Consider the following 12,477-nt stretch of genomic DNA (forward strand, 5'->3'; position numbering starts at 1 on the left):
AACACTGTAAAACACAGACAGTGGAGGGGTAACACTGTAAAACGCAGACAGTGGAGGGGTAACACTGTAAAATGCAGACAGTGGAGGGGTAACACTGAAAAGCAGACAATGGAATGGTAACACTGTAGAACACAGACAGTGGAGGGGTAACACTGTAAAACACAGACAGTGGAGGGGTAACACTGTAGAACACAGACAGTGGAGGGGTAACACTGTAAAACACAGACAGTGGAGGGGTAACACTGTAAAACACAGACAGTGGAGGGGTAACACTGTAAAACGCAGACAGTGGAGGGGTAACACTGTAAAACACAGACAGTGGAGGGGTAACACTGTAAAACACAGACAGTGGAGGGGTAACACTGTAAAACGCAGACAGTGAAGGGGTAACACTGTAAAACGCAGACAGTGGAGGAGTAACACTGTAAAACACAGACAGTGGAGGGGTAACACTGTAAAACGCAGACAGTGGAGGGGTAACACTGTAAAACACAGACAGTGGAGGGGTAACACTGTAAAACACAGACAGTGGAGGGGTAACACTGTAAAACACAGACAGTGGAGGGGTAACACTGTAAAACGCAGACAGTGGAGGGGTAACACTGTAAAACGCAGACAGTGGAGGGGTAACACTGTAAAACGCAGACAGTGGAGGGGTAACACTGTAAAACGCAGACAGTGGAGGGGTAACACTGAAAAGCAGACAGTGGAGGGGTAACACTGAAAAGCAGACAGTGGAGGGGTAACACTGTAAAACACAGACAGTGGAGGGGTAACACTGTAAAGCAGACAGTGGAGGGGTAACACTGTAAAGCAGACAGTGGCGGGGTAACACTGTAAAACACAGACAGTGGAGGGGTAACACCGTAAAGCACAGACAGTGGAGGGGTAACACTGTAAAACGCAGACAGTGGAGGGGTAACACTGTAAAGCAGACAGTGGAGGGGTAACACTGTAAAACGCAGACAGTGGAGGGGTAACACTGTAAAGCAGACAGTGGAGGGGTAACACTGTAAAATGCAGACAGTGGAGGGGTAACACTGAAAAGCAGACGGTGGAGGGGTAACACTGTAAAACACAGACAGTGGAGGGGTAACACTGAAAAGCAGACAGTGGAGGGGTAACACTGTAAAATGTAGACAGTGGAGGGGTAAAACTGAAAAGCAGACAGTGGAGGGGTAACACTGTAAAACACAGACAGTGGAGGGGTAACACTGTAAAACGCAGACAGTGGAGGGGTAACACTGAAAAGCAGACAGTGGAGGGGTAACACTGAAAAGCAGACAGTGGAGGGGTAACACTGAAAAGCAGACAGTGGAGGGGTAACACTGTAAAACACAGACAGTGGAGGGGTAACACTGTAAAATGCAGACAGTGGAGGGGTAACACTGTAAAGCAGACAGTGGAGGGGTAACACTGTAAAACACAGACAGTGGAGGGGTAACACTGTAAAACACAGACAGTGGAGGGGTAACACCGTAAAACACAGACAGTGGAGGGGTAACGCCGTAAAACACAGACAGTGGAGGGGTAACACTGTAAAACACAGACAGTGGAGGGGTAACACTGTAAAACACAGACAGTGGAGGGGTAACACTGTAAAATGCAGACAGTAGAGGGGTAACACAGTAAAACGCAGAAAGGGGAGGGGTAACACTGTAAAACACAGACAGTGCAGGGGTAACACTGAAAAGCAGACAGTGGAGGGGTAACACTGTAAAACACAGACAGTGGAGGGGTAACACTGTAAAACGCAGACAGTGGAGGGGTAACACTGTAAAGCAGACAGTGGAGGGGTAACACTGTAAAACACAGACAGTGGAGGGGTAACACCGTAAAACACAGACAGTGGAGGGGTAACACTGTAAAACACAGACAGTGGAGGGGTAACACTGTAAAACACAGACAGTGGAGGGGTAACACTGTAAAACGCAGACAGTGGAGGGGTAACACTGTAAAATGCAGACAGTGGAGGGGTAACACTGAAAAGCAGACAATGGAAGGGTAACACTGTAAAACACAGACAGTGGAGGGGTAACACTGTAAAACACAGACAGTGGAGGGGTAACACTGTAAAACGCAGACAGTGAAGGGGTAACACTGTAAAACGCAGACAGTGGAGGGGTAACACTGTAAAACACAGACAGTGGAGGGGTAACACTGTAAAACGCAGACAGTGAAGGGGTAACACTGTAAAACGCAGACAGTGGAGGAGTAACACTGTAAAACACAGACAGTGGAGGGGTAACACTGTACAACGCAGACAGTGGAGGGGTAACACTGTAAAACACAGACAGTGGAGGGGTAACACTGTAAAACACAGACAGTGGAGGGGTAACACTGTAAAACACAGACAGTGGAGGGGTAACACTGTAAAACGCAGACAGTGGAGGGGTAACACTGTAAAACGCAGACAGTGGAGGGGTAACACTGTAAAACGCAGACAGTGAAGGGGTAACACTGTAAAACGCAGACAGTGGAGGGGTAACACTGAAAAGCAGACAGTGGAGGGGTAACACTGAAAAGCAGACAGTGGAGGGGTAACACTGTAAAACACAGACAGTGGAGGGGTAACATTGTAAAAAGCAGACAGTGGAGGGGTAACACTGTAAAGCAGACAGTGGCGGGGTAACACTGTAAAACACAGACAGTGGAGGGGTAACACCAAAAAACACAGACAGTGGAGGGGTAACACTGTAAAACGCAGACAGTGGAGGGGTAACACTGTAAAATGCAGACAGTGGAGGGGTAACACTGAAAAGCAGACGGTGGAGGGGTAACACTGTAAAACACAGACAGTGGAGGGGTAACACTGAAAAGCAGACAGTGGAGGGGTAACACTGTAAAATGCAGACAGTGGAGGGGTAACACTGTAAAACACAGACAGTGGAGGGGTAACACTGTAAAGCAGACAGTGGAGGGGTAACACTGTAAAATGCAGACAGTGAAGGGGTAACACTGTAAAACGCAGACAGTGGAGGAGTAACACTGTAAAACACAGACAGTGGAGGGGTAACACTGTAAAACGCAGACAGTGGAGGGGTAACACTGTAAAACACAGACAGTGGAGGGGTAACACTGTAAAACACAGACAGTGGAGGGGTAACACTGTAAAACACAGACAGTGGAGGGGTAACACTGTAAAACGCAGACAGTGGAGGGGTAACACTGTAAAACGCAGACAGTGGAGGGGTAACACTGTAAAACGCAGACAGTGGAGGGGTAACACTGTAAAACGCAGACAGTGGAGGGGTAACACTGAAAAGCAGACAGTGGAGGGGTAACACTGTAAAACACAGACAGTGGAGGGGTAACACTGTAAAAAGCAGACAGTGGAGGGGTAACACTGTAAAGCAGACAGTGGCGGGGTAACACTGTAAAACACAGACAGTGGAGGGGTAACACCGTAAAACACAGACAGTGGAGGGGTAACACTGTAAAACGCAGACAGTGGAGGGGTAACACTGTAAAGCAGACAGTGGAGGGGTAACACTGTAAAACGCAGACAGTGGAGGGGTAACACTGTAAAGCAGACAGTGGAGGGGTAACACTGTAAAATGCAGACAGTGGAGGGGTAACACTGAAAAGCAGACGGTGGAGGGGTAACACTGTAAAACACAGACAGTGGAGGGGTAACACTGAAAAGCAGACAGTGGAGGGGTAACACTGTAAAATGCAGACAGTGGAGGGGTAACACTGTAAAACACAGACAGTGGAGGGGTAACACTGTAAAGCAGACAGTGGAGGGGTAACACTGTAAAACGCAGACAGTGGAGGGGTAACACTGTAAAACGCAGACAGTGGAGGGGTAACACTGAAAAGCAGACAGTGGAGGGGTAACACTGAAAAGCAGACAGTGGAGGGGTAACACTGTAAAACACAGACAGTGGAGGGGTAACACTGTAAAATGCAGACAGTGGAGGGGTAACACTGTAAAGCAGACAGTGGAGGGGTAACACTGTAAAACACAGACAGTGGAGGGGTAACACTGTAAAGCAGACAGTGGAGGGGTAACACTGTAAAACGCAGACAGTGGAGGGGTAACACTGTAAAGCAGACAGTGGAGGGGTAACACTGAAAAGCAGACAGTGGAGGGGTAACACTGTAAAACACAGACAGTGGAGGGGTAACACTGTAAAACACAGACAGTGGAGGGGTAACACTGTAAAACGCAGACAGTGGAGGGGTAACACTGTAAAACGCAGACAGTGGAGGGGTAACACTGTAAAGCAGACAGTGGAGGGGTAACACTGAAAAGCAGACAGTGGAGGGGTAACACTGTAAAACACAGACAGTGGAGGGGTAACACTGTAAAACACAGACAGTGGAGGGGTAACACTGAAAAGCAGACAGTGGAGGGGTAACACTGTAGAACACAGACAGTTGAGGGGTAACACTGTAAAACACAGACAGTGGAGGGGTAACACTGTAAAACACAGACAGTGGAGGGGTAACACTGTAAAACACAGACAGTGGAGGGGTAACACTGTAAAACACAGACAGTGGAGGGGTAACACTGTAAAACACAGACAGTGGAGGGGTAACACTGTAAAACGCAGACAGTGGAGGGGTAAAACTATTAAAACACAGACAGTGGAGGGGTAACACTGTAAAACATAGACAGTAGAGGGGTAACACTGTAAAGCAGACAGTGGAGGGGTAACACTGTAAAACGCAGACAGTGGAGGGGTAACACTGTAAAACGCAGACAGAGGAGGGGTAACACTGTAAAACGCAGACAGCGGAGGGGTAACACTGTAAAGCAGACAGCGGAGGGGTAACACTGTAAAATGAAGACAGTGGAGGGGTAACACTGTAAAACGCAGACAGTGGAGGGGTAACACTGTAAAGCAGACAGTGGAGGGGTAACACTGAAAAGCAGACAGTGGAGGGGTAACACTGTAAAACACAGACAGTGGAGGGGTAACACTGTAAAACACAGACAGTGGAGGGGTAACACTGTAAAACGCAGACAGTGGAGGGGTAACACTGTAAAACGCAGACAGTGGAGGGGTAACACTGTAAAACACAGACAGTGGAGGGGTAACACCGTAAAACACAGACAGTGGAGGGGTAACACCGTAAAACACAGACAGTGGAGGGGTAACACAGTAAAACACAGACAGTGGAGGGGTAACACTGTAAAACACAGACAGTGGAGGGGTAACACTGTAAAATGCAGACAGTAGAGGGGTAACACAGTAAAACGCAGAAAAGGGAGGGGTAACACTGTAAAACACAGACAGTGCAGGGGTAACACTGTAAAACGCAGAGGGTAAAGGGGTAACACTGTAAAACGGAGACAGTGGAGGGGTAACACTGTAAAATGCAGACAGTGGAGGGGTAACACTGAAAAGCAGACAATGGAGGGGTAACACTGTAGAACACAGACAGTGGAGGGGTAACACTGTAAAACACAGACAGTGGAGGGGTAACACTGTAAAACACAGACAGTGGAGGGGTAACACTGTAGAACACAGACAGTGGAGGGGTAACACTGTAAAACGCAGACAGTGAAGGGGTAACACTGTAAAACACAGACAGTGGAGGGGTAACACTGTAAAACACAGACAATGGAGGGGTAACACTGTAAAACGCAGACAGTGAAGGGGTAACACTGTAAAACACAGACAGTGGAGGAGTAACACTGTAAAACACACAGTGGAGGGGTAACACTGTAAAACGCAGACAGTGGAGGGGTAACACTGTAAAACGCAGACAGTGGAGGGGTAACACTGTAAAACACAGACAGTGGAGGGGTAACACTGTAAAACACAGACAGTGGAGGGGTAACACTGTAAAACACAGACAGTGGAGGGGTAACACTGTAAAACGCAGACAGTGGAGGGGTAACACTGTAAAACGCAGACAGTGGAGTGGTAACACTGTAAAACGCAGACAGTGGAGGGGTAACACTGTAAAGCAGACAGTGGAGGGGTAACACTGTAAAATGCAGACATTGGAGGAGTAACACTGAAAAGCAGACAGTGGAGGGGTAACACTGTAAAACGCAGACAGAGGAGGGGTAACACTGTAAAACTCAGACAGCGGAGGGGTAACACTGTAAAGCAGACAGCGGAGGGGTAACACTGTAAAATGAAGACAGTGGAGGGGTAACACTGTAAAACGCAGACAGTGGAGGGGTAACACTGTAAAGCAGACAGTGGAGGGGTAACACTGTAAAACATAGACAGTGGAGGGGTAACACTGTAAAACATAGACAGTGGAGGGGTAACACTGAAACGCAGACAGTAGAGGGGTAACACTGTAAAACACAGACAGTGGAGGGGTAACACTGTAAAACATAGACAGTGGAGGGGTAACACTGTAAAACATAGACAGTGGAGGGGTAACACTGTAAAACAAAGACAGTGGAGGGGTAACACTGTAAAACACAGACAGTGGAGGGGTAACACTGTAAAACACAGACAGTGGGGGGGTAACACTGTAAAACATAGACAGTGGAGGGGTAACACTGAAAAGCAAAGTGGAGGGGTAACACTGTAAAACACAGACAGTGGAGGGGTAACACTGTAAAACACAGACAGTGGAGGGGTAACACTGTAAAACACAGACAGTGGAGGGGTAACACTGAAAAGCAGACAGTGGAGGGGTAACACTGTAGAACACAGACAGTTGAGGGGTAACACTGTAAAACACAGACAGTGGAGGGGTAACACTGTAAAACACAGACAGTGGAGGGGTAACACTGTAAAACACAGACAGTGGAGGGGTAACACTGTAAAACACAGACAGTGGAGGGGTAACACTGTAAAACACAGACAGTGGAGGGGTAACACTGTAAAACACAGACAGTGGAGGGGTAACACTGTAAAACGCAGACAGTGGAGGGGTAACACTGTAAAACGCAGACAGTGGAGGGGTAACACTGTAAAACATAGACAGGGGAGGGGTAACACTGTAAAACATAGACAGTGGAGGGGTAACACTGTAAAACATACACAGTGGAGGGGTAACACTGAAACGCAGACAGTAGAGGGGTAACACTGTAAAACATAGACAGTGGAGGGGTAACACTGTAAAACGCAGACAGAGGAGGGGTAACACTGTAAAACGCAGACAGCGGAGGGGTAACACTGTAAAGCAGACAGCGGAGGGGTAACACTGTAAAATGAAGACAGTGGAGGGGTAACACTGTAAAACGCAGACAGTGGAGGGGTAACACTGTAAAACACAGACAGTGGAGGGGTAACACTGTAAAACACAGACAGTGGAGGGGTAACACTGTAAAACGCAGACAGTGGAGGGGTAACACTGTAAAACGCAGACAGTGGAGGGGTAACACTGTAAAGCAGACAGTGGAGGGGTAACACTGAAAAGCAGACAGTGGAGGGGTAACACTGTAAAACACAGACAGTGGAGGGGTAACACTGTAAAACACAGACAGTGGAGGGGTAACACTGAAAAGCAGACAGTGGAGGGGTAACACTGTAGAACACAGACAGTTGAGGGGTAACACTGTAAAACACAGACAGTGGAGGGGTAACACTGTAAAACACAGACAGTGGAGGGGTAACACTGTAAAACACAGACAGTGGAGGGGTAACACTGTAAAACACAGACAGTGGAGGGGTAACACTGTAAAACACAGACAGTGGAGGGGTAACACTGTAAAACACAGACAGTGGAGGGGTAACACTGTAAAACGCAGACAGTGGAGGGGTAAAACTATTAAAACACAGACAGTGGAGGGGTAACACTGTAAAACATAGACAGTAGAGGGGTAACACTGTAAAGCAGACAGTGGAGGGGTAACACTGTAAAACGCAGACAGTGGAGGGGTAACACTGTAAAACATAGACAGGGGAGGGGTAACACTGTAAAACATAGACAGTGGAGGGGTAACACTGTAAAACATACACAGTGGAGGGGTAACACTGAAACGCAGACAGTAGAGGGGTAACACTGTAAAACATAGACAGTGGAGGGGTAACACTGTAAAACACAGACAGTGGAGGGGTAACACTGTAAAACATAGACAGTGGAGGGGTAACACTGTAAAACATAGACAGTGGAGGGGTAACACTGTAAAGCAGACAGTGGAGGGGTAACACTGTAAAACGCAGACAGTGGAGGGGTAACACTGTAAAACACAGCCAGTGGAGGGGTAACACTGTAAAACACAGACAGTGGAGGGGTAACACTGTAAAACATAGACAGTGGAGGGGTAACACTGTAAAACATAGACAGTGGAGGGGTAACACTGTAAAACGCAGACAGTGGAGGGGTAACACTGTAAAACGCAGACAGTGGAGGGGTAACACTGAAAAGCAAAGTGGAGGGGTAACACTGTAAAACGCAGACAGTGAAGGGGTAACACTGTAAAACGCAGACAGTGGAGGAGTAACACTGTAAAACGCAGACAGTGGAGGGGTAACACTGTAAAACCCAGACAGTGGAGGAGTAACACTGTAAAACACAGACAGTGGAGGGGTAACACTGTAAAACGCAGACAGTGGAGGGGTAACACTGTAAAACACAGACAGTGGAGGGGTAACACTGTAAAACGCAGACAGTGGAGTGGTAACACTGTAAAACACAGACAGTGGAGGGGTAACACTGTAAAACGCAGACAGTGGAGGGGTAACACTGTAAAACGCAGACAGTGGAGGGGTAACACTGTAAAACGCAGACAGTGGAGGGGTAACACTGTAAAACGCAGACAGTGGAGGGGTAACACTGTAAAACGCAGACAGTGGAGGGGTAACACTGTAAAACGCAGACAGCGGAGGGGTAACACTGTAAAGCAGACAGTGGAGGGGTAACACTGTAAAATGAAGACAGTGGAGGGGTAACACTGTAAAACGCAGACAGTGGAGGGGTAACACTGTAAAGCAGACAGTGGAGGGGTAACACTGAAAAGCAGACAGTGTAGGGGTAACACTGTAAAATGCAGACAGTGGAGGGGTAACACTGAAAAGCAGACAGTGGAGGGGTAACACTGTAGAACACAGACAGTTGAGGGGTAACACTGTAAAACGCAGACAGTGGAGGGGTAACACTGTAAAACGCAGACAGTGGAGGGGTAACACTGTAAAACGCAGACAGTGGAGGAGTAACACTGTAAAACGCAGACAGTGGAGGAGTAACACTGTAAAACATAGACAGTGGAGGAGTAACACTGTAAAACATAGACAGTGGAGGGGTAACACTGTAAAACATAGACAGTGGAGGGGTAACACTGTAAAACGCAGACAGTGGAGGAGTAACACTGTAAAACATAGACAGTGGAGGGGTAACACTGTAAAACGCAGACAGTGGAGGAGTAACACTGTAAAACATAGACAGTGGAGGAGTAACACTGTAAAACATAGACAGTGGAGGGGTAACACTGTAAAACGCAGACAGTGGAGGGGTAACACTGAAAAGCAAAGTGGAGGGGTGATTCTCGATGAGTCTGACCTTGAGCTTCCCCAGGTCCACTTGCAGCATGTTCTGACTGGAGGGCAGGACAAAGACAGCTGGGAACAGTTTAGTGTTGGGCTCCACCTGGAACAAACAACCACAGTGTTACACAGGAAGCCACAATGGAAATTAGATTTCCAGCTTTAATGTGTTATCCTTGAATTGTATGTGGAGGAGTCTCTTATCTATGTTCTTAAAATTGTCTAATAAATTCAATCAATCAATCAATCAATCAAGCCCAGAGCAGTTTGTACCTTGCTTATTATTAGTCCAGTAACCCTTGGCATGCTTCTGAGTAATGAAATACAAATCAAATCAAAGTGTATTTGTCACATGTGCCCGAATACAACAGTTGTAGACCTTACCATGAAATGCTTACTTACAGGCTCTAACCAATAGTGCAAAAAAGGTGTTAGGTGAACAATAGGTAAGTAAAGAAATTAAACAACAGTAAAAAGAGAGGCTATATACAGTAGTGAGGCTATAAAAGTAGCGAGGCTACATACAGACACTGGTTAGTCAGGCTGATTGAGATAGTATGTACATGTAGATATGGTTAAAGTGACTATGCATATATGATGAACAGAGAGTAGCAGTAACGTAAAAGAGGGGTCGGCGGGTGGTGGGACACAATGCAGAATACATATTTACACTGAACACTGCATCTCACCTGGTAGAAGGTGTTGATCTCCTTCCCATTGGCTGTGAAAGTCATGAGTCCTGTGTCCAGGTCAATAAGGCAGCCAATCACAAAGTCCTCCTGACTGACACGGGTCTGCTGGGAGCTGCTGAACTCCCCTCCCCACACCATGTAGCAGTTACTGCGCTTCATACTGAGGGAGGCAGGAGAGACAACATAGGAAGATATTAAGGTATTATGTCTTTGTGAATACTGTGCATGTGTGTGTGTGCACAGGGACACGTTACTCACCTGTCATGTATGTTGCCTTTGTCATCTCCCACGGTGACTGTGACATTTCTTACTTTGCTGAGGTCAAAGTGCAGGTCGTATTGGTGGTAGTCAGGGGTGATCCAGCCTACCCACACCCCGCTGGGCTCTTGTCCCGCAATCACTCGCACTGAATAATAGTACTGAACACAGAGAATGTGAGCAGAAACATAATTAACAAGGAGTTGAACTACCTAAAACTAAAAATGAATTTAAAAAAAACATATTTCCAGACAAAAATGTCCCAGTGAAGAGAAGTTAGGTTCAGACACGAGGATCTGAAGAGATGTTAAAGTTCATACTGTGGTGGTATTGAGGATGATGTCATCGTCATCTCTGTCGTCTGGGACCACTTCCTCCGTCAGACGAGGCATGGTGGGAACAACAGGTTGCGGAGTGAAAGCTGCCTTCTTGGCCTTGAACAGGAACCTGAGGGGAACACACAATGTCAGCGTAGCCGGGCCTCCTTTTCAACAGGACTGAGAAAACATGACGACGATTACAGTTAAAAGTGCCGTTTTCAGCATTCACTTTCCACTTTCTTCTCCAATAGAGAGTTGTGACCTGTCTCTTCTACAACAGAGAGTTGTGACCTGTCTCTTCTCCAACAGAGAGTTGTGACCTGTCTCTTCTCCAACAGAGAGTTGTCACCTGTCTCTTCTCCAACAGAGAGTTGTGACCTGTCTCTTCTCCAACAGAGAGTTGTGACCTGTCTCTTCTCCAACAGAGAGTTGTCACCCGTCTCTTCTCCAACAGAGAGTTGTGACCCGTCTCTTCTACAACAGAGAGTTGTGACCTGTCTCTTCTCCTACAGAGAGTTGTGACCTGTCTCTTCCCCAACAGAGAGTTGTGACCTATCTCTTCTCCAACAGAGAGTTGTGACCTGTCTCTTCTACAACAGAGAGTTGGAACCTGTCTCTTCTCCAACAGAGAGTTGTGACCTGTCTCTTCTACAACAGAGAGTTGTGACCTGTCTCTTCTACAACAGAGAGTTGTGACCTGTCTCTTCTCCAACAGAGAGTTGTGACCTGTCTCTTCTCCACCAGAGAGTTGGAACCTGTCTCTTCTCCAACAGAGAGTTGTGACCTGTCTCTTCTCCAACAGAGAGTTGTGACCTGTCTCTTCTCCAACAGAGAGTTGTGACCTCTCTCTTCTCCAACAGAGAGTTGGAACCTGTCTCTTCTCCAACAGAGAGTTGTGACCTGTCTCTTCTCCAACAGAGAGTTGTGACCTGTCTCTTCTCCAACAGAGAGTTGTGACCTGTCTCTTCTCCAACAGAGAGTTGTGACCTGTCTCTTCTCCAACAGAGAGTTGGAACCTGTCTCTTCTCCAACAGAGAGTTGTGACCTGTCTCTTCTCCAAACAGAGTTGGAACCTGTCTCTTCTCCAAACAGAGTTGGAACCTGTCTCTTCTCCAACAGAGAGTTGTGACCTGTCTCTTCTCCAACAGAGACTTGTGACATGTCACTTCTCCAACAGAGAGTTGTGACCTCTCTCTTCTCCAACAGAGAGATGTGACCTGTCTCTTCTCCAACAGAGAGTTGTGACCTGTCTCTTCTCCAACAGAGAGTTGTGACCTGTCTCTTCTCCAACAGAGAGTTGTGACCTGTCTCTTCTCCAACAGAGAGTTGTGACCTGTCTCTTCTCCAACAGAGAGTTGTGACCTGTCTCTTCTCCAACAGAGAGTTGTGACCTCTCTCTTCTCCAACAGAGAGTTGTGACCTGTCTCTTCTCCAACAGAGAGTTGTGACCTGTCTCTTCTCCAACAGAGAGTTGTGACCTATCTCTTCTCCAACAGAGAGTTGTGACCTGTCTCTTCTCCAACAGAGAGTTGTGACCTCTCTCTTCCCCAACAGAGAGTTGGAACCTGTCTCTTCCCCAACAGAGAGTTGTGACCTGTCTCTTCTCCAACAGAGAGTTGTGACCTGTCTCTTCTCCAACAGAGAGTTGTGACCTGTCTCTTCTCCAACAGAGAGTTGTCACCTGTCTCTTCTCCAACAGAGAGTTGTCACCTGTCTCTTCTCCAACAGAGAGTTGTCACCTGTCTCTTCTCCAACAGAGAGTTGTGACCTGTCTCTTCTACAACAGAGAGTTGTGACCTG

At 47.3% G+C, this 12,477-nt stretch overlaps 1 protein-coding gene across 1 annotated transcript in view; it reads right to left on the reverse strand.

The window, feature by feature from the left end:
* LOC129863154 (ryanodine receptor 1-like) overlaps positions 1–12,477 on the reverse strand; it is a 105,403-nt gene that overhangs the window by 76,236 nt on the left and 16,690 nt on the right. The window contains exons 31-34 of the mRNA XM_055935087.1: positions 10,678–10,804; positions 10,358–10,518; positions 10,097–10,259; positions 9,424–9,510 (exon numbers count right to left, since the gene is read on the reverse strand). Coding sequence (XP_055791062.1) covers positions 9,424–9,510; positions 10,097–10,259; positions 10,358–10,518; positions 10,678–10,804 — 538 coding nt within the window. The remainder of the gene's footprint in view (positions 1–9,423; positions 9,511–10,096; positions 10,260–10,357; positions 10,519–10,677; positions 10,805–12,477) is intronic.

This window comes from Salvelinus fontinalis, chromosome 10 (genome assembly GCF_029448725.1).
Source record: "Salvelinus fontinalis isolate EN_2023a chromosome 10, ASM2944872v1, whole genome shotgun sequence".
NCBI lineage: Eukaryota > Metazoa > Chordata > Actinopteri > Salmoniformes > Salmonidae > Salvelinus > Salvelinus fontinalis.